The following is a 23,516-nucleotide window of genomic DNA, read 5'->3' as shown; positions in this document are numbered from 1 at the left end:
AAACTGCTTCTGGTTTTCCTGATTGCTGAGGGGAATATTTCCCTCTCTTGTGTATTTTACTAGTAGTCTGCAGTATTCACTAGTTCCTTACTCAATTGCTTTGCTTTTATATATTAAAGAAAATTTGAAAGGAGCTATTTCCTTATTTTCGCTTTGGACCTCTAAAATAACTACTGATGTTGAGCTGTCCCTGTTACACTCTAGAAAATTAACACAATAAAAAACTAACAATACTTCACTTGCATCTTGTGTCCAAAAAGGCAATCTTCACACTTCTAAAATGATTCAATAGGTAACAAAAGAAATATAAAATGTTGGGTGCTATTAAGTATGTGTTGATTAACAAGTATAATCGAGTCTCTGTAACAGTTGTGATTTGTAGTTCTAGTGTATAAAATGAGCACCAGAAATCCATTTTACGTAACTTCTGATTGTAGCAACATCTACTTCCGAGTACAATGTAAATACTGGTACCATGGTAAGACTGATGTGAACAAGCATCCTCTTTAGCCTTCTGAACTGCAAGGATAATGAGACTGGCTTTTGTATAGGAGTAGATGTTCTTCAGTGTTCAGCACTCTTACACATTTATAACACCCAATACAGAGGGAAGACGTGAACACAATGCATGCTGCATACACAAAGGGGGCCATGCAGGCACAGACAAGAATTACACAAGATACAATATGACCTTGATGATACACGAGATGGTGATACCATGAAGGGCATCTATTAACTTTTCCCCTTTGAAATGCTTTGCTAACATTCTACATGAAGTATCTCTGTAGTTACATAGTAGTTACATAGTAAATACTTGTGCACTTACACACAATTACAATGTTAGCATGTACAGTTACAATGTACCTAATGTGTACATCCTTTGCAAGAATGCAATTGTATCAGAAATGGTTATGGTTAAGGTTATATTGTATTGTATTGTAAGTACAGTACATTGTGACTATGCATACTAACTTTGTAATTGTGTGTAAGTACACATTTATTCACTAAGTAACTCCCATGTAAATGCACAGTAATTGGAGACACTCCATGTAAAGTGTCAGCAGTGCCTAACTCTCTGGTGAGCTCACACAGCTGCAGGGAATGGAACAGCATCAGCACTCACAGACCCTTCCAATACCTGGGATTAACAGACAATGCAGGAATCCTAATTAGATGACAACTGCAAATCTGATGAAGACAAGAAGATTGTAAAATAGAGTGCAGGTCTAGGCAAAAAACAAAAGGCAATGAATAAATTAGCAAGGCAAGAAAGACAGAAAAAAGAGTGAGCAATATGGTACTCATTCAGCTAAGAGAACACGGAGGCATACACTATGTATATATATTGTAAACAGCCGACTCACCGCACAGGCTCGCTTGGGTTCTTTTCCCTTCAAAAACATGACCCAACACACAGGATTGAAAGGAAATAGCTCTGACGCACACTTTTAATTACAAAAATAAACAAAATAAACAAAAACAAACAAACACCTCACTCCTTTGGAGCACTGACTACACATTTGTTGCAGGTCCCTGACTAGCTCGCAGGACGGCTACACCGTTTACCTGCAACATTAACAAATAAACCACACAAGTTTAAACACTAAACTTACATTTTATATGACTGCTCGGGAACAGAGCACACCTTCTGCTCCCTTCTACCCAGCAGCCCCAAGTAAATTATCTGCTGACTATTTATATCTTGCACCCGGTCCTCAGGTGATCATTAAACAACAAATTAATTAAGCAAAACGTGCATATGTGCATTTCGTGTTGTGTGTGTGTGTGTGTGTGTGTGTGTGTGTGTGTGTGTGCATATATATATATATATATATATATATATATATATATATATATATATATATATATATTTCCCATATAGTTAAATGTCATGAATTAAAATTAAAACAATAATGGTTGGAACTCATTTAAAAATTGCTCGCCTCTGGCTCTTCAGTAATTGAAACTTTTGAGGCCATGGTTGGCAAATATATGAATAAATGGTGCAGTGTGTTCCTTGCTTCTTGTAACGTACAAATCCATTCGAAATTTAATTCCAAGATGTGCATGGCTGCTGTGTAATAAAATTACCTGATGCCTCTTTTTTGTTGCTATATTCATAATTAAAGCTGTTTAATTAGCCTCAAGTATATCCCATTAACACACTGAAGAAGTTCATGTAAGTTGAATGTCACAGTTAATAATCACAACAGGGTTTAATTTACTGGTAGGGGTTCCAAAAAACAATATTTTATTCAGCACAAATAAGATGGACAAAATGTAGAATTTCTTTCGCTATGTACATTTCAATGAACTACTTTTTTGCTTTAGTTTACACATAAATATCCACATCTCAAATACATCCCATAAACAGCTGAAATGCTCAGGCGCTGGTCTCATGCCAGCTTAAAATGACCATTAAGCAACCAACCCTCCTTTCCCATTTTAGATGTATGTTTGTTTTAATGCTTGCCTGTGCTTTCCCATGCTGTCACTGTGCTTTATTACACTTTGCTGTGCTTTATTACACTTTGCTGTGTTTTTCCATGCTTTCACTGTGGTTTATTACACTTTGCTGTACTTTGTTACACTTTGCTGTGTTTTTACTGCGGGAAACTTTTAGAAGCAGAGCACCTTACTATTGTGAGCAAAATGATGGAGTTACTGATACTGCAGAAATGTGTTAAAGCGCAGACCACTGCCCCAAATGCCATAATTACAGTCCTATTTATATATGTACCAAGTACATGTCTCCAGTACTGGTAATGGTAAAACTAAAATGAAACATGGTTGTGTATATGTGGTATAGCCTTTACTGTACATGGCTGTGTGTATGTGGTATACACTGCCAACCTTTACTGTACTTCTTAATGGATTTCTCTGAAAGTTACAATAGTTTGTTCTGACAAAAATTATAGATTCCAAAGACGGCTTATATCAAGTTGAAAATGTCACAGCTGGGCTCATTTTTAGCATTTCTCAAACTCAACTTTGGTATCTTATTTTCATCATAGACTTTGTCTATCTTCAATCTCAAGCCTGTCTTTCACAGGCTCGGCTGGCACAAGCGTTGAAAAGAAATAATGAATCAATTGAATTTGCAGGAGCCTTTAAAACCCCATTAACAAGAGACAGCAACAAATGTCTATCTCAGAAAGAAATCTGTGCCTCATTGTGATTTACAACAAAGGAAAACACATTGATGGGAAGTAAAGAAAACGTAACTGCTAACACTTTCATATGGCTTTGTCAGCCAGGGTTTTATTTATTACTAGTGCAAAAGGTCAAGATTAAGGATGGCCAAACTGATGTTTTAATCTGTCCAAATAGGCTACATAATGAATTATCCTTTATACAGTTTATTTCTTAACTTTTTAATATCCTGTAATTTGTGGCTTGTTTATTATTATTATCTAATGCCAACTCTGCTTATAGCACTATTCACCAGGTTTACCAGCTAATGTGAACCATTATACAAAAGTGCATGATATAAAATATCCACTTCATATCTGTAAATAATGTAAATCAACACGTTAGAAAATGCATTTGATATTCTTGATGGCTAGAAGGTAGCATGTCTTCAGTGGACACTGATCCTGATCACATCCACACAATCCAGAACAACTGGCAGTTGGCACCAGTCCCTTTGTAAGCAGTCTTAAGCCCCATTTCCATCTACACCGTGAAACAAGTCTGTAAAACTCAACCTCATCTTATTCCAGTATCGAACTGGGACAGCAGCCAGACATTTAAAACCTGGCTCTCGTGTCCTTCGCATTGGAACGCTCATCGGATAACTTCCACAGCCATTGGGAGCTGTGGGAGGTTGAATTCTGCCAGCCCACGATCATGACTGGGACTGGTTGTCCTACTGAAATAGTCTTGATGTCGATCTGCTGCTGGTAGAAACGAACAAGTCTGATTTGAAATTGCTTTCAAGTCAGTCCCAGCGGCAGATGGAAACAGCTCCCACACTTAGCATCAAACTGTGATTATGCATGCAGGCATGAAGACTGTTCTCTCACCCCCTGAGAGGGGAATCCCTCCAAGCCAGGTTTTAAGGCATGCTCAAGAGGAAATGTATGGAAGCATGAATGGGATCTATATTTAAAAACAAAAAGAACAGACCAACAGAAGCCTACTGATTGAGAAAGTTAATGAGGTTCATGTTTTTAAGAACCAACAGCTTCAGTGAAAGGTCACTGCCTGCCCTCCAGGGCTGGATTCTCTCCACTGATCGCTGTGTGATACTGACTGATGAGTGGCTGCGGTTCTACTGGATGCTGGCTGCAGGCAGCTGCTTAGTTAACTTCAAAACCTGTAAAGAAAAAGAAAAAAAATCATATAGCCAATTGACTTTCACTGTGACATTTTTAATGATTTGATTATTTTTTGTGACTTAATGTGCATGTTTTTTTTTTTCAGAAGGCATGCTTTGTAACAATTCTTATGGTATTCAAAGGCACATAACAGATGTATTGTACAATATACTGTTTGTAACAGAATGGGATATATAAAATATATATATATATAGCCCCTAAATGCAGTTTCTGCAGGTGCCATTTCAGCTTGAAGGACAATGTGTCTATTAAAAGATTTAGGATTCTCAACCCAGCAGCAATGCAATTTATAAAGAACTGCTATCACTGCTGCATTGTCTGAGATAAAAGTTTTAATTAAGATGCTTTGCTCATTCAACATGGTCTGAACCACTTGCAGTGACTTCTAATACAGAGGCAATTGTATAGCTTACAAAATTCCAGAATTCTGTGTGAAAAGATAAAGCATGTGAACCTGTACTTCAGCCATGTGTCATTAAATACATTCATGTGACACCAGCTGACTGTCGGCAAGTCTGACAACATCACTCTTCGGATATTGATCTGGACAAGGTTTGAAAGTACAGTTTTAGTCTGGAGATGCAATGAAGTCTGCAATTATAAAAACATAACTAAATGCAACTTGATCACAATCTCTGATTCTTCACAAAAAAAAAACAGAAAATGAACGTACAAGAATACACAGAACTACTGTCCTTGAATAAAAGCTAAAGCAAGGAAATGCCTCCTTTCAAGGTTACAGCACAGTTTGTCACGCATGGTGATTGCTGTGCTGCTCAGTTACTGGGGCTGCAGCAATGCACTGCAAGGTATCCTCTCTCCTCGAATTCTATTACACACCCTCACACACCTGGAAATGAATGGTGGTCTGTAGTACTGTAAAGACAAGATGAGTCCTTGCTGTGGACACATGCAGCATAGATGCAGTTTCCTTACCCAAAGATTATATTTGTCTTTCTGTATCCACCTGTTTTCAAGCACAACAAATTGAAATCGGAGTTCCTTTGGCAGCATTAACTTGTGAATTTCAATTAACAAGGTAACAGTGCGCTGTTTGTTTACCGTGGCACCCATCCAAGAGCCTCCGAATGTCAGTCCGTACATCAGCGCTCTGTGCTTGCACAGGACATCTGGTACTTATCTTATCTTGGAAGCGCTACTGGCTCCATTGCATTAAGAGGACCCGCAGGAGTTTTAAAACATTCAAACTGACTGGTGTAATGCTGCAGCCCGCTAAAGGTGTCTGGAGTTTACTTAGCTTGAGGGTTTGCTCACTGGTGTGTGACTCATCAATGTGTTATTTCTAGAAACTCTACAATTCTACAATATTCTTTCCATTGATTCCCTGTCAGATGCCGACGTCTCTCGACGCTGTTGCTTTGTGACGCTTGCTGTGTTTTAATTGGGTCCCACACGCGTCTGCGAGCTGCTGATCATAACCTTTGAAATGTTGGAATCTTCAATGTGTCAAAGTTCTGATGGGTACAGGGTTTGTGTTAGCACTCATAACCCCTTCAGTCACTGCGTGGAGAATTGGACCTTGTTAACGTTCCGATTAGCTTACTTGCACTGTCACAGAACACATACACTTTCATGTATTATATATAATCTACAGTAGACAGTAGACTGATGTTGATGTGATATAGCAATCTGAAATGTCTTCATATCAGACACAAAAACTATAGTACTCTATTCTATATATCCCAGGTACAGTATTCCATATATCCTGACACATTTACCCCTGTGCAGTATTCCATATATCCTAACACATGTACCCCTGTGCAGTATTCCATATATCCTAACACATGTTTTCTCCTTCTATCCTATTTGTACTACAGCAGCACAAGCGGTTGCAAAACAGAAGGTGGCTGCATTTGCTTATTATCGTGTTTGTTCATTTCGCGTGTGTGTGTGTATATATATATTTATCATGGCCACTTTCCCTAATTCCCATCACATTTGCATTTGAATTATGAGAAGCCTGGAGGAGATACTTGAAAAGAGAGGGAATAAATAGATGGTTAATTTTCGCTATCAATTGCGAGCACCGTTTTTCCATGAAAGGTCTTTTATTATCTGTTTACAGGGTTTTTATCCTCAAAGAAAAAGAGCAGAGCTTAAGTAAGCATATGTTTACTGGCACTTCTGTAATAAATCCAGCTGGTACTGTAGTAACAAGGTACGTTGTGGAAAAAGTCCCTACTATGAAGTTTAAGAGTGTATCCAGCACTATCTAGCTAGAGATCAGACTATTTGTCCTCCACAGACTGCACACATGAACCTTTACAAAACATACATGGGATCATTTTTACAGTGGGAGTTTCGTAGAACTGAAGGAAAGTCTAAAAGGTGTGACACAAACCATCAAAATACTAAAATAGGCCCTATTTCCGCCCTAAACGACTGACACAAGATATGTAGCCGTCTTTTGCCTACTGATTGGTACCGGCCCTCCACACACACACACACACACACACACACACACACACACAGCAACGACGCAATTCATGGAAAATAATCACTCGTGAATTGTATTCTATTCCAGATTGCAACTACAGAAGCTTCATACAGTGGTCTGGTAAACAAACATCTCGTTTTCATGCACATGTAATGACAAAAACAACAGAGACCTTTTACTTCATGCAGTCCCTGTGGAATCACACTACCACCTGTGCAAGTAGATACGATTGCTCTGTGTGTGTGTGTGTGTGTGTGTGTGTGTGTGTGCGTGTGTGTGTGTGTGTGTGTGTGTGTGTGTGTGTGTGTGTGTGTGTGTGTGTGTGTGTGTGTGTGTGTGTGTGTGTGTGTGTGTGTGTGTGTGTGTGTGTGTGTGTGTGTGTGTGTGTGTGTGCGCGTGTGTGTGTGTGTGCGTGTGTGTGTGTGTGTGTGTGTGTGTGTGTGTGTGTGTGTGTGTGTGTGTATGTGCGTGTGTGAAATGTTTTGGAAATAACTGCTTCTTCTTTTTCTTTCTTGAATGGATCGGTCGATGCCAGTCGGTATAATTCATCTATATCCAAACCACTCAATGATAATATCAGTTCAGGCAGAGACACATTTTGACACATACAGTGTCTTCTTTGGCAGTTCAGAACCAGAGTTTTGTTTTGACATTTAGCTGAAAGCAAGCCCCTGGTGATTGTTATGCCAGAACAAGAACTAGCCTAGATTCTGTGTTGGTCTGCAGTCTGCAGTGTAACTCATTGACCTGAGTCTATGTGGAGTCACCTGCTGTACTTTCTTAATAAATGTAGTGCACAGATAAACAACGTCAGACTGTGGCGCAGCAGCTTCCCCCTATCCGGTCGGGAAGAAAGCTATTAACTGACTCTTTACAATGCTTCACAACATCGCTGATGTTCCCTGTCTCATGCTTCATAACTTTCTGATTGATCGGCAGGAATTAGGGCATTGGGCAGAAGACCACATAATGGAAACACATTGATGAAATCCTTTCTGTGGGACATTAAGTAGAACTTAAAATAAAACTAAAATGGCTTTATGGATTTTGCACTCAATCTGTTTATGAGCATTTACTGCTGGTGCATTACAGAATGTCAAAGAGAGCATCAGGCGAGGCTGTTTTAATAGACTGCACATCAGAATACAAATACAAGTTATTTACACAGCATGGCCGATGTGAGTAAATATATGTATGGAGCTGATCCGGGCGAAATTGAGTATTGGGATACATGACATGTAGATCAATAGATGTATGAAACTATATCCGAGGAGGCCACATAAGTATGATCACTTCAGGTAAAGCCAGCCAGATGAAAACCATGTTCATTATGTGTGGTATAAAAAAGACACAGATGAAAATCAGCAATGCTGTTTCAGATATGATGTGATATGATTTAAAAATGTTCTTTGTGTTCATGTAAGGTGCATTACACAGCATACTGTCATAAAGCTAATTCTAATACAAATAATTACTAAAAGTTTAATCAAATCAAGTTATATATATATATATATATATATATATATATATATATATATATATATATATATATATTATAAATGCATAAATTGAGAATTACAAAAATTAATCTTAAGAGATTGCATTATTTGTGTACCAGTAATATTCAATGTTCAAATGATAAATTAAAGATCTAAAGCTATTTTTAGCTAAATCTAAATTCTGCAGTGTGTTTTACTAACTAAATGACGCTCTTTAAGTATAGGGGTTAAGAAAACCTACATCTCTAACAGTGCATGTGAGTCTTTTCAAAGTGGGCAGGCCAGTGAGTGCTCTGTTCTTCTTACATTAGTGAAGAGGATTTCAAATGATAAAATCTGCCACGTTTCAGATCATTAAACTCTGCGCCTGAATCTGACCGGAGAGCGGATTACTTGCCTGTTGAAGACTGTTTCAGTTATTTCTGTTTTTTGTGAGTTTAGACCAGTATAGCTGATCTCCACATCCTATACCATTTATGCATATTTCTTCATCCAAAAATACAATTTATCAGCTATCTGCAATGTATTACTTATCATGTTTTCTTTCTTTTTTTTTTAAATAAAATAAAAGTGCACATTTTGACACACAACTTTGAGCAGGAAGTATTATGTCGTGTTACATGCCATGTTACCCACACTGCCACGCAAAGAAAATGATTTAGACATTGGGAGACTCCGTAAGGAACATCATTCATCTTTTCAAACATTAACCATCGAGTGCCGCACTGCTGGCTGGAGTCTGCTGTCCCTTAGGAACTCAATTAGGGGAGGGTTGGTTCTTCAGACCAGCTCCTGACCCATCAGGGGTTCATTGACTGAATTATGCATTGAACTCTACATGCCGTTAAAAAGCGGTTGACAGAATAGCAAAGTGTTGCATAATGTTTACTGAAAGCATGACCAAGAATCCCACTGGTACGAGAGCACCGTTAACTGCAAAGATCTGTGCCAATATAATGCGGTGCACTTGCATAAGAGATACTGGACTTCATGCAAAGACTTGAGTAAATACAGTAGCAAACCATGACACCAGCCTCATAATCTCTTTTTTTTATTCAGCCTTCAATCATGTTACAGTTTGTTATGTTCATTGTACTTGTGGTTTCAGGTGCTGAGGGAGCTGTGTTCAGCAACTCGATAGAAACGCCTCATATCAGAGCGGATCCTTTTAAAGAACTCAGGTGAGCCTTCTTGAGCTTAAGGAAAGGGCTGAGCTCTTACAAAGATAGCTGCCAGCCAGTGGTCAAGGCCAGGATACAATAGCATATCTGGAACAATTTGGTTGTCTGCTTCAAGACCAAGGTTTTTGGATTATTTTTTTTCAAACTGTTTAATGTTGATTTATTGTAACATTTTTAGCCTCCATAATTGTGAAACTCTCAATAGTGCTAAATGTAAAAATACTAAAAGAAACTACAATACGACAATTCAATGACACACTGTGAAGTCACTGAAGACAATGAAAAAGACTTCTAGTCGAAATGTTTGTCATTGGATTTTATTAGGCTTCTTGTAGAACTGCTAAACATTTTTAACAGTAATATGTAGGAATACAAATACTTAAATGAGAACAATGGTGTACTGAATCTACACACCGCTGAGTACTTACCTCTCAGGTGTAGTTGATAAATAGACCCTGTCATTCATGTGCCTTTAATGCTGTAAGAAGGACATGGTTGAGTTGCATTGACTATCTTTCCTGTTCCAGGTCTTGGGCCTGTGTAAGTGTGGGTTTTGTTTTTGTTAATACAAATTATTTGAAATGCTGTGTCTCCAGTCCTGGAGTGCTGATACACTTCAGGGTGAAGAAGTAGAATGGCATGGTTAACACCCTCAGGTCCAGGGCAGGGGTTTTATTGGTCCAATTTAGTAATTAAAGACATGGAACCGAGACAAGGCAGCCTACCTGAACTACTAAAAGGTCATTTTTTATTGGAATGACTCCCTAAGAGCATGACTCTTCCATTGCAGCTCTTTGTTCCAACGCTCTTATAAATTGTTCAGTTGAGCTGGTTAAATGTCTGGCCGAGCTCTAAGGCACTGTAGGCAACTTTGATACTTCTAGCCCAGATCTTTGTTCCATCTGCATCCTCAATTATTAAACTGAGCTGATTAAACCCCAGAGCAAAAAAACACCAAATCATTTAATTAGACTTATTAAACCTGAAATGCAGTGGCACTCTGAGATCTGAGTTACATACCCCTGCCTTATTAAATTATATCTATTAAACCTAGAGTGAAACAAGCCTCTAAGACTGGAGCTACTGGCCCAGAAACGATCTCATGCCGCCAATCCCCAACAACAGGTGACTGGATGGACCCTTTAAAGCTACAGAAATTTAGTTGAGACTTATATATTGTGTGCCTTTGTGGTTGTGAGCAGCACAGATAATTGCTGAAAAGCAATTCATTAGATATTGAAAGACTTTTTTTATGCACAGATGTTTCCCCTCCAGCAAGTTTACGATTTAATTTTGTTGTGTGTGTTTTGGGATGTGCGCTCCAGCAGGTAGAATAGCTTTGAGGCAGGAGAGGGAAAAGCACTAACTGCACCATTCATCCCAAACTGTCTGATAGGAATACCCGTGTCAGTGTGTATTGTACAGAAGCACAGAAAATAATTAAATGAGCCAGTCTCCCAGGAACAGCTCAATCATGTGTTATTGCCTTTGACTTTTTAGGCTTGCACTTTCTGTCCTATATAATGAACAATCCTGGCTCTGTGCTAAAATTCCTTTTATAATATTTTATAATAAAATGCAATAATTATTATCTGCAATTATTTGTGTGTAAGTTGCTGTGTTAAAAATTAGTGATTTTTTTTTCTTTAAGACCCTTTTTATCCATAGGTTATACATGTTTAAAGATCATTCAAATCAATCCCTTCATGCCAGTGTCTCATAAGATAAGACCACACCACTCTCAAGCTGTTCTATGATTGCTCTCATTGCAGATGTCTTATGAGATTTGTTAGCACGTACACTGGACCTAAGCGAGGCACTTCTTGGTAGTTATCAGTCATAATACAAAATTCAGAAAAAAAAGCAGATTGATAAAATGCTTACTGTGCTCTCGTGGCAGGCGTCACGATTGCTGACTGTTAAAACTGGAGACTTTCTCGCTGCAGTGAAAGAGCAATAAGATCGATACTGTAGAGGCAGCCTTCTCCCTGATCAATGCGCGGACGCTCATCAGAAACAAATTAAAGTGGATTCTCATCAACTAAAACAAGCATGTGCAGCATAGTGCCAATACTAGACAGAAAGATGTGCCGGCAAGCCCATTATACACTGCAATGCAAATCGAGGACACAAATACTGACGTCCTCCAGGGATTGTCCAGCTATAGTGCTTTTGGGCATTTATCAAAAGGACACAGATCTAAGAACAATATTTCACCTGCTTTTGTGACGAAAAGGCATAAAGGCAGATAAGCGATGTGTTGAGTTATACAGACAGATGAAGCTTTTCAATCGCCAGGATAAAAACTCCACATCTACAGGGGTGGGATCATAGAATGGAGGACATCAATGGAAAGAGAAATTCTAATGAACAGCTTCATGATTGTGCTAATTATAGGTGTGAAGTCTGAGGAAATGACATACTTGTATTTATAGCCACCTTGTAGCTTTTCTCCATGCTTTCAGGTTACATTAACCCCTGTGTCAGTTTCCCAGGTGAAGTTCAGGGCATACTTTACACTAGCTACATTTTTTCACTTTTATACATGTTTTAAATGAACCCTTTTCCACACTGTAGATGTTTATTTACCAGGCTAACTAAATATATCATTTATTCTTCATTAGCCATGTCTTATGAAAGGACTCCTCAATGCAGATTTCTTTTTAAACAATGTGGTTTTAGAAATGACCACCTTTTGGTCTGTCAGGCAACAGACGTCAAAGTGTTAAAGAAGCCAGTCCATAATAATAGATGCTTGCTATGCATCATTCTGAACATATCCGGTGCAGCACAGTGATGCTGTAACTGTGGTTACTGCTGTTCTGACTAGAATGTGTTCATTCATACCGCATAGATTCATGGGGGGGGGTTTTTCTGATTTTTTAAAATCTTTATTTATGCCCAGATGTTTCCCCTTTAGCAAGTTTGTGATTTCATTTTGTTGCGTGTGTTTTGGGATGTGCACTTCAGCAGGTAGGATAGCTTTGAAGCAGGAGAGGGAAAAGCAGGACTAACTGCACCATTTATCCCAAACTAAATACCTGTGTCATCTCTGTGTGTAGTATACAGACACACAGAAAATAAGCTGATTGATTTCACCACTCTCTGTGTACAGAACTGTCTCCTACCCTCTGTCCTAAGTCTATCTCCAACTGTATCCTTTGGACTAATAATAATACTATTATTATATTATTATTATTATTATTATTATTATTATTATTATTATTATTATTATTATTATTAATAATAATAATAATAATAATAATAATAATAATAATAATAATAATAATAATAATAATAATAATGTGTGACACTTGATTGGTGTCTGCATGTCACTAGAGCCCTGTGAAAAACTGTTTTGTAAGAAAGCTGTGATTCCATTGTCAAGATGAGCACTATATTTTCCTTGTTGCTCAGCGAAAGCATTACCAGCCCGTCCCTCAAAATCACTTTATAAGCCAGTGGTTTGGAAATATGTCCCAGTAGTCTTACTGGGATTGTATTTGATCTCATTTACAAGACACTGTTGGTGCGATGCATTAGTACTTCGTGAGGAAGCCTACCATTCTATCAAGGCTAGACACAGCAGCTTAGCATTGAGAGGGCAGAAGAGAGGCAGGCGGAAATCTTATCTGAGATTCATTTTAGTGACATGAAGCCAGGAAACAGTGCATTCAGACACGCTGGTTTTGGGAAAGCACAAGTCCATTTAAGTTAGCTTGCGAGTAAACAGTCTTGCTTTTGTATTATACATGTAGTTTTAGCATTAACATTGCACGCTATTTCCAGAAACCCTATCAGAACATCCATGACTTCCCAACACTCAATGGGGTAACGATATAAGAAACCAAGTCAAATAGAGACAAAGTTTCAGCTTGTGTCCCATCCAAACAGACAGAGGGGTCCCCCTGGGTCGAAGTCATAACCTTTCATTTAGTTTCAATGATCGTTTCAGCAACACTGACTTGTTCAATACTGCTTATTACAGAAAAATTGATTATTGATTACTGTTATCAGTGAATTCATGCATCCCTTGGTAACACTGCCAGATGAGATAGGCTGAGCCTAATACTTTGAATAAATGAAGTTCAGGTCGATGCCAGATGGACGACTCGGTGACTTCCATCTAAAGTGAACGGCTTAGTGCTGCATTACCCACTCATGGGATCTGGTCTCCCTTCGCCTATGTTTTAGATTGTCTGTATTGGCCACCAGTCTAATTTCTCAGGCTGGAAAATAAACCCAGTCATGTTCTTCAAACAAGAACAAAAACCTGTATTTGAAATCTTATCAGGTTTTTTTTGTTTTGTTTTGTTTTTTTTGGTTAAGTGCTGGTTCAGCATAACTGAAGTAGTTTCTCATCTCTTCTGTGAAGTTCCTCTCGGAAGACATGTCACAGAAAAAACAAATGGACTGAACTGTCTGAGACAAGCCTCTCAGCCCTGAGTTGGAGTATCACGGCACACACAGCACAAGGGGGATGCACACAGACGCTGGATATGGTATTCTACAATGTATCAGAGACAGTAAGGCATGCAGAGGGCTCAAGCACATCATTTTATAAACGAGACTGTACACTGTCCAGAAGTATCACTACTGTTACTAGGGTTCATTGTTCACACATTTCTGAGGATACTATTAAGACTGCAGCAGTGAGACTTTATTTAATAAGATAATCCTAATAATTTCTGATTTTATCATTTTAATAGAGCAGTGAAGTACCAGCCCAATAGTAATAGCACAAAAAAGTGTAATAAAGCACATATAGGTATGGTAAAGCATAGGGAAGAATTGGAAAGCACAGAGGTGTGGTAAAGCATAGGGAAGCTTTACCACACCTCTGACACCCTGGGATCCTTCAAGAAGCTGCTTGATGAGATTCTGGGATCAATAAGCTACTAACAACCAAACGAGCAAGATGGGCCGAATGGCCTCCTCTCGTTTGTAAACTTTCTTATGTTCTTATGTTCTTACGAAGCACTGGAAAGCACAGCGAATGCATGATAAAGCATAGGGAAGCATTGTAAAGCACAAATAGGTATGGTAAAGCATAGGGAAGCATTGTAAAGCACAGAAAAGTGTGGTAAAGCATAGGTAAGCATTGCAAAGCACAGAGAGGTATGGTAAAGCATAGGGAAGCATTGTAAAGCACAGTGAATATATGAGAAAATATAAGGAAACATTGTAAATCAGAGGGAGGTGTGATAAAGCGTAGGTAAGCATTGAAAAGCATAGAGAGGTATGGTAAAGCATATGGAAGCATTGAAAAGCACAGATAGGTATGGTAAAGCACAGAGAAGCATTGTAAAAGCATAGTCGTATCTCTCCATACCATTTAGAATCATAACCCTTTTAGTACCCTTTTTTGACGTTGGGAAAACTGCAAATATACTGTCGTTAATACCATGGTAAACTTTTATAAGGGAGCAGAGTAGTCGCACAAAGAAAACATCATTTTAAAAAAATATGTGAAAGTCCTATATGATGCTACTAACTCTAAGACCTGACCCCATTTCAACTTGATACAACCAATCAAGATCCAGATGTTACTTAACATTGTGTGAAATTGTATGCTCATAGTAAGATACAGCATCTGCAATGTTGATGGTAACAGCAGCAACAGAAGAAGTTTGTAGATAAATGATATTTTACAGTAAGTCACACCCCACTGGCACCTATCAGCAACAGCTACATTTCTAATTCCACTAATAGTGTAGATTTCACACTAGAGTGTCAATGACAAAGCATTGGAAACATTTCAACAACAGCAGGGTCTATATCAATATGGGATAACATTCTGTATTTAACATTATAAACCACAACCCCACTGGCGCCTGTCAGCAGCAGCTACACTTCTAATTCCACTGAGAGTGTAAATCTCACACTAGAGTGTCAATGACAAAGCATTGGAAACAACAGCAGGGTTTACTGTACAGAAACGCATGTAGTACATAAATATTGGGGTTTTGTCTGGTGATGGGAATATAAATGAAAGCCGCTTTTTGTAGGAGAGAGAGCGAGAGAGAGAGAGAGAGAGAGAGAGAGCTGAAATCATGACTATGAAAAGTCTTTGTGACGTTCCATTTAGTATAAGAATAATGCTGCCCTCTAGAGGGTTGTGTGAACCTATTACTGAGAGACCATCCTCCTTCCACTGTGCACTGAATTGTTGTAAAAGAGTAGAGCTCTGCTGTTTGTGATGGAACATAACATGCCTACATTTCCATAGGCCAGTTAATAAACCAGGATGAATGCAAATTCTCAGGAGCATTTCTGTATGTTTAAAGCAGTCATGTTACTCAAAGCGTAACAAAGTGGTCTATTTCAAATGTTCCTTCTGATCCATAATGACAGCATGTGGGCAGCGAATGATAGCACAGTATTATTAACTTTGCTTAGAGCATTGCTGTTAACTTTTAGGACAGCCCAAATGGAAACATTTTGTTTAGCTGTTCTTTTTCTTTTTTACCATAGAATGGTTTTTGGCTTGTGTACAGTGACAGCAAGCTGAAACCTATTCTTCAGCTCTGAATTTATCAAGACTGCAATTAAAAGCAATGCTCTCCCAGTATCAGGGTTTTACATGCAGAACCTGCTGGCAAGGTTATTATACCAGAGATGTTATACTAAGCATAGCAGCAGCGTTACCATCTATAGCAACATTATTGGAAGGGCATGATTGAACTGCTACTGAATCCAAAGAGATGCTCTTATTAGTCTTTCTTTCATGAAAACTCTTTCATGAATCATTCCCAATCAGCCCATAAGGGACAGCAGAAGGCAGGCACACCCGTGCATTGCATTGCCCGTGCGTTTCATTATCCGCGTTAAAGACTGCCACCTAATTATTCACTTGCATTGTTAATTTGCTGTAAAAATTCTGCCCGCAGGGCCAGGGGTACTCCAGCTCCAAGATGAAACAGGATTGTTTGCTTTCAACAGACTTTGCAGCAGCTTCCTGACTCTACCCAGCTATTCTCCCTGCTTCCAGGGATGATAGGAGCAATGGAGGCTGCGCTGCCCCTTCGCTTTAACGGATACCAATCATGTGCCAGGTCATCACATTAGTCCGCACACACTCATGTAGAGATCAGAACTGATCAGTATGAAGCTTGTTTGAAATTACCTTACAAGTCTTCTTCCCAGGCCATCCTTTTCTGCAACTTTATACTTTTGTGGCATAAAAAAAGAGCAAAGTCATAACTGAGGAACATTAGATACAAGTTGGGATTTTTCTGAAATTACAAGAATTAAACAAGAGCATGGCTTATACACATATCAAAACATATAAACCGTTTATATGGTAAATAGACTGAGGCCCCTGTTAAAAAAAAAAATGAAACAACTTGAGTTGCCTACATGGCCAGCACTGTCTCAACACTGAATCCATCTTCTGTTCTAAAAACAGAAATGTGTGTGCTAATGAGTGTACTTACACAGAATTACAATGCTATTACGCATATTTACGATGCACATAATGTGGAAATCTTTATGCACGCTACAACCCTAACCCTTTTCTGATACAATTGTGTACTTACATATATCATGCAAAAAGATTTACACATCAAGTAGATGGTAATTGTGTATAATAACTTTATTTTTGTGTGCAAGTGCACAGGTATTTACTAAGTAACTACAATGTAAATACACAGTAATCAGACTTTGAGTGTAAAGTGCTACCCTGCGTTTCAATCCAAGATCGTATTTCAGCTCGCATACTCACACAGTCACATATCTTCCTCTTGTGTGTGTGTGTGTGTGACAGTTCAATGCTGTTTAATTGGTGTTTTACAGAGGTACAGTATGTCATTATGTTTGGCAGCATGTCTGGCTGGAGTTCACCTTGAAGTGTAAGAATTCCCCATCCCTCCCAGTACAAGTACATTCTCGCTGGTTTTCGACCCAGTCAATTCTCATTTGTAAAACAATAACGCTCTCCAGTTCTCTTATCAGTTGGGTTATGTTCTGCTGGAGATGAAACTGCTGTTTGCTGGTCACGTGTTGAAAGATGTCTGGGACATGTCAGTCGCTTTCCTTGACCTTAAACATTTGCCTGCACTCAAACCTCATATCCTAACACCAGGGAGAAATCTCATATCCCATCAGGGAGAAACTACATAACGTCACACCAGGGAGAAACCTCATATCCTCACATCAGGGAGAAACCACATATCCTCACACCAGGGACAATCCACATATCCTTGCACCATGGAAAACCTCATACCCCCTCACCAGGGAGAAACCTCATGTATCATCACTAGGGGGAAACCTCATATTCCCTCAGGGAGAAACTACATATCCCCATACCAGGGAGAAACCTCATATCCCCACACCAGAGAGAAATATCATATCCCTTCACTAGGGGGAAACCTCATATCCCCACACCAGGGAGAAACCTCATACTCCCTCACCAGGGAGAAACTACATATCCCCACACCAGGGAGAAACCTCATACATCCTCACCAGGGAGAAATCTCATACCCCCTCACCAAGGAGAAACTACATATCCCCACACCAGGGAGAAACTACATATCCCCACACCAGGGAGAAACCACATACCCCTGCACCAGGGAGAAACCGCATATTCTCACACCAAGGAGAAATCTTATACCTCCTGATCAGGGAGGAGCCTCATACCCCTACACCTGGGAGAAACCTCATACCCCCTCACTAGAGAGAAACCTCATACCCCCCACACCAGGGAGAAACTACATATCCCCACACCAGGGAGAAATCTTGACCACTGCTTGGAGTAATGCTTCTTTTCTCCTATCTTGGTCAAAGTAGACTTGAGATGAACAATGGAATCTTGTGAAGGCTTTGCTGTTGTTCTTTTGGTCCGGAGTGTAAAAGGTCCTCTTTATACATTGCACAGCTATATAGACCATGTTTGCAATGCAGCTGAAGCACACACAGGCTCCACATCACTCCTATAAGCAACACACGAATCACTTTATCCGAAATATATAATATATTAGAATATATATATATATATAGATAGATATATATATATATATATATATATATATATATGCAGAGGCTTTACACTCACCTACACTTACCTCACAGGGTGGGTGTTGTCTACCTATTATACAATATAGCTTAAACAGCCACTCTAAAGATAGGATTCAATAATAAAGAATCTTTATTGCTAAAACTGCATACAAATGTTTTCGTTGTGTTATTTGTGCCAGGAACTATAAAATAGCTGATGCTTTCTTTTCTGGCTAAGAATTGCTCCATTCTATGAAAAGCATTATGAAGGCATTGGAACAGTGAAGTCTCCTTACACAGTGAAGTACAGCAATTTACTGTCAGCGTGAGTGAACCATGAATTAACTACGAGTGTCGCGCCACCCAATTAGATTTTTCCCAGATTCCGTTATATATTGTACCATAATAAAAAAAAACACCGTTTTTTGTCATCTGAAAATATCTGTGCTGTTCTTGTAGAAACAAACCTGGAAGTAGTATTTACTGTACAATGTCCTTGTAGGTAAAAGGGAATACAAAATATGAAACCATAAATCCAACGTCCGGAAATCATTTTGAAAGCGCGATGCTGAAGGGAAGAAAACGCAGATATAAAGCATGAAGGTATGCAGATCAAGGACTTTGTTTATTCACAAGTGCTGTAGCTCCGAGTGGATAATGTATATTCCTCCCCTACTGAGCCAAAGTAGCTGATCAATAATGAGGCATAACAACCAACTGATGTACAAGCCCATGTCCAATTGAGTTAAAAATAACAATTGAAATGCCAATGAATGCATCCACCACGTCCCTGCAGAGCTGCAGATGAAATTAAACGCTGCTCAGACACATCAGGTCTCCCAACAGTGTTTCAGAAGCCGCTGTTTGTTAAATGCAGCGACTATTGAACATGTTCCCATCATACACAATGCACCGGCATCATGAATATGCAGATGCACTTTACAGTACTGTGACAGGATGACAGAGGGATGAGGCTCAGAGACAATGTATAGTCAAAAATAAAGGTCTTTATTTAAACAAAATAATCAAATAAACAGGCACAAGGGCCAACAGAAAGAGGTTCAAACACAAATAATCAAAATGAATAACAAAATAAATGGCCAGGTTCCAGGTCTTTTAAAACAAGACACTCCTTTCTTCTAAACACAAAACTCTCCAACACAAAGCAAACTTCCAAACAAAAGAACACTTCCAGCCAGGCCCTCTCCCCTGGCTTTTATCCCCTGTGGCTGGAGCCCAATTAATCAATAATTACTAATCATTCAACTAGAGCTCCAGCCACATTCTCACATGTTTTCCTGGCAGGGAGAAATTTAACCCCCTCCCTGCCAGTTCCAAACACATTCACATGGACGGGGCAGTTCCCCGTCACAAGTACGCAAGCTTGTCTCAAATCTATTTGGATTTCTGGAGATTTCTGTAATTCTTCTGGCAAGTTATGGAACAGAAATGCTTCACTGTTATCAAAGATTCAAAGTTTAGCAATATTAGGCACACACAGATTCACGATCAATGATTTGTGGGTTACAACATGTTATACATCAGGAGATTGATGGTCATTTTGTTACAACTCATTACATATTTCTGTATTTCCGTCTCCATCTGTGCATTGGGCTGGTTTGTCATGCCCTCATCAGTGTTTGTAACAGCGGTTCTTGTCATGCCCTCATCAGTGTTTGTAACAGCGGTTTTTGTCATGCCCTCATCAGTGTTTGTAACAGCGGTTTTTGTCATGCCCTCATCAGTGTTTGTAACAGCGTTTTTTGTCATGCCCTCATCAGTGTTTGTAACAGCGGTTTTTGTCATGCCCTCATCAGTGTTTGTAACAGCGGTTTTTGTCATGCCCTCATCAGTGTTTGTAACAGCGGTTTTTGTCATGCCCTCATCAGTGTTTGTAACAGCGGTTTTTGTCATGCCCTCATCAGTGTTTGTAACAGCGGTTTTTGTCATGCCCTCATCAGTGTTTGTAACAGAGGTTTTTGTCATGCCCTCATCAGTGTTTGTAACAGCGGTTTTTGTCATGCCCTCATCAGTGTTTGTAACAGCGGTTTTTGTCATGCCCTCATCAGTGTTTGTAACAGCGGTTTTTGTCATGCCCTCATCAGTGTTTGTAACAGCGGTTCTTGTCATGCCCTCATCAGTGTTTGTAACAGCGGTTCTTGTCATGCCAGAATTCATTGTTTTGTTCATATTCTAGGCTGGAGTCCCCAACTCGTTCTTTGTTTATGGAGGCTCCAAAGGGGGTTGAAATCAATGCAGAAGCGGGGAACCTTCAGGCAACGTGCAGAAGTGAGATGAAGCTGGAGTCTAAAGATGGAGAGGTAGGAGTTGATACTTGGATAGGGGTAGGGGTAGGGGTAGGGGAGGATTAGGGGTAAGGGTAGGGTTAGGGGGGGAGGATTTAGGGTAGGGGTAGGGTTAGTGGTAAGGTTAAAAGTAGGGGTATGGGTAGGGGGAGGGTTGGGGGGTGGGATCTGCTCAATGAACACTAGTTATCATTTCTAGATAGCCCTTATACAAGTTTACCATGTTATGTTTGCATGGTGTTTTTGCACTTCTGCCATGCTTTTCCCCATGGTTATTCTATGCCTTTACTATAGCTTACACTGGTTTTGCCAATGTACAATGTTTTTTAATATGCTTTACCATACCTCTTGACCGTGCTTGCCTGTGCTTTGCTATGCTTTTACTACGGGACACTTTGGTGATCTCATATTAGCACTAGCAGTATTCACGCTGGCCTCATTATACTTTGCTTTTACATTTAGGAATATACAAATATTTTCATAAGGCAAGCCTATAGATGGAAAGTCTCTGTGGATCCCGGTTCCTAATCAACCCTAATCACTCTCTATTGAGTTTGCAGTTCTAACTCACAGTACCGGTCCAGCTCTTTTTAGGGGAAGGGATATCACGCCAAATGAATTGATAATAACTGAGAGTTTTCTCTTTTCTTACAGATCTCTTTGGATGCTAACAACATCAAGCTACCTCGGCTTCCCAAGGGGACCTATTCTGCAGCCGGAGCCAAACAGAAAGTGTTCGAAGTGTGCGTGTGTCCAAACGGACGACTCTTCTTATCTCCCTCTGGGACCGGCTCGACCTGCCAGATTAGCTCCAGCATCTGCCTCTGAAAACAGATGAACAAACCAAGAAAACAAAAAGCAGCAAAGGGGCCTGTGTGGTACCAAACAGGCTTCTCAAAGCAGTCAGTGGAGAGAGAAAGAGCCATGGGGGAGACACTGCGCACGCGCGTGCGCGTGTGTGTGTGTGTGTGTGTGTGTGTGACAGCTGTTACCAGCACTGCTCTTAAACAATGTTTCAGTACAACAATAACAAGGGTGATCACCTTTTTATAATTGGAATTAGAAAATTATTGAACTTTTTTGTTTATTTCTGCACCACGACTTTTGCTGTTTGTCTGGGGTTATGGAAACAAAAGCAGCAACAAATTAAAAAAAAGAAACTGCAAATTCTTTGAAAAGAAACAAAAAGAAGAAAAAAAGGAAAAGGTCAATCATCTGTGTTCAACAACAGAATGTTTTGTTTTGGGGTTTGTTTTTTTTCGAAACAAAATAATCATTTAGCAAAATGTAAGCATTAATCATTCATGAAGTTGTGGAATTTTATTTTGCAGTTCATATCATCATTCATTAATATATTAATTTTATTGAGCAGTTCATACAATTTATAATCATTCATTATTATTTTTTATTTCTTTGTAATATACTTTGCTATACAACTGGTTCTGAACCCAAGCCTACCCTGGTCGTAAGGCATCCTGCTATTAATCAGACATGTTTATATCTATAAAAAGAGAATGCTTTCATAGCAAATTGGTGCAGTTAATTTTTTTAGATTAAAATCCCAAAGAAATGGTTCTACTGCGCACTCAACTCAGTGTTTTAATTTTGACGCTAAGTGCTCCTCAAATGTGCATTAATACACAGGGTTACCAAACATCCCAGGAAAACTGGGGCTGTGCCGGTCGGAAACAATAACAATGTTAAACCATTTCGGTTTTTATTGTATTAACATTTTTTTTTTAAAGCACAAAACTGTATCAATGTGCTCAGCAAGTCAACAGCAGAGTAAATTATTAGGTTGTGTGTTAGCGCCATTCAAAAATAAAATAAACAATCTTGTGCATTAGTTGTTTCATAATTCTGACTATGGGTTCATCACATGTTCTGTAATGGTAATGGCTGATCTATTTTTTGTAATCTGGCTTTTTGTACTTTTAACATGTTTTGATTAGATGACAATGGAAAGAAAACAATGAGTTGTTCTGATCTGCAATAAATACACTCTATGTTTATTTTTGAAATTATGATTGTGTTATTATATACTATTATATACATCCCTGTTTTGCACTCTAGAAGTCTGGTAACCCTATTAATACAGTGCTCCCTTCTAATACAGTCCTTTATACAGTGGCACAAGTTATAAGACAGCTCTGTGTACAGTGGCAGAGGTTATAAGACAGCTCTTTATACAGTGGCACAAGTTATCAGACAGCTCTTTATAACTTGGCACAAGTTATAAGACAGCTCTGTATACAGTGGCACAGGTTACATGGCGGTGTGGTTGTGGGTCCCATTCCACTTGTATTCTTGTTATAAGAGCTCTTAGTGACTATGACTCCTGACTACAGTGTTACAAAGGGGGGGGGGGGGGGGGGGCACTGTGCACCTTTCTTTGGTTGTTATCTTCACAGCGTACTAAATCATTTGCCCGTTAAAGGACCTTGTTATCTGAAGTCCTATGTGGGACCAAATCAAAAATAAGTAGTATTATTATTTCAATCTTCTGTGTGAATAATAATAGGGTTGCAAATATTTTTGCTGTATTTTGTTTTTGACTTGCTGTACATCAAAAAAGAGCATTAACAGACCTGGGTTTTACCACAGCAGGGCCTAAAGACAATGAGGCTTACTGCAGTGTTCGCTCTGCGAGACAAAGAAAGAAAGAAAGAAAGAAAGAAAGAAAGAAAGAAAGAAAGAAAGAAAGACAGAAAGTTCACAAGACCATGTACTGTATGTGT

The 23,516-nt window shown here is 39.1% G+C and overlaps 1 protein-coding gene across 4 annotated transcripts in view; it reads left to right on the top strand.

Annotated features, from left to right (window-relative positions):
* Nucleotides 1-21,796, top strand: part of LOC121324680 (delta-sarcoglycan-like) — a 112,503-nt gene extending 90,707 nt beyond the window's left edge. For all 4 annotated transcript variants that reach the window (XM_041266793.1, XM_041266794.1, XM_041266795.1 and 1 more), the window contains exons 6-8: nucleotides 9,406-9,478; nucleotides 20,670-20,793; nucleotides 21,433-21,796. In XM_041266793.1, the coding sequence (XP_041122727.1) occupies nucleotides 9,406-9,478; nucleotides 20,670-20,793; nucleotides 21,433-21,606 (371 nt within the window). In that variant the 3' untranslated portion in view covers nucleotides 21,607-21,796. The remainder of the gene's footprint in view (nucleotides 1-9,405; nucleotides 9,479-20,669; nucleotides 20,794-21,432) is intronic.
* Nucleotides 21,797-23,516: the final 1,720 nt, after the last annotated feature.

The sequence above is a fragment of the Polyodon spathula genome, chromosome 12, assembly GCF_017654505.1.
Source record: "Polyodon spathula isolate WHYD16114869_AA chromosome 12, ASM1765450v1, whole genome shotgun sequence".
NCBI lineage: Eukaryota > Metazoa > Chordata > Actinopteri > Acipenseriformes > Polyodontidae > Polyodon > Polyodon spathula.
Note: the sequence above shows the minus strand (reverse complement) of the source record. Positions and strands in the feature narration are given on the sequence as shown.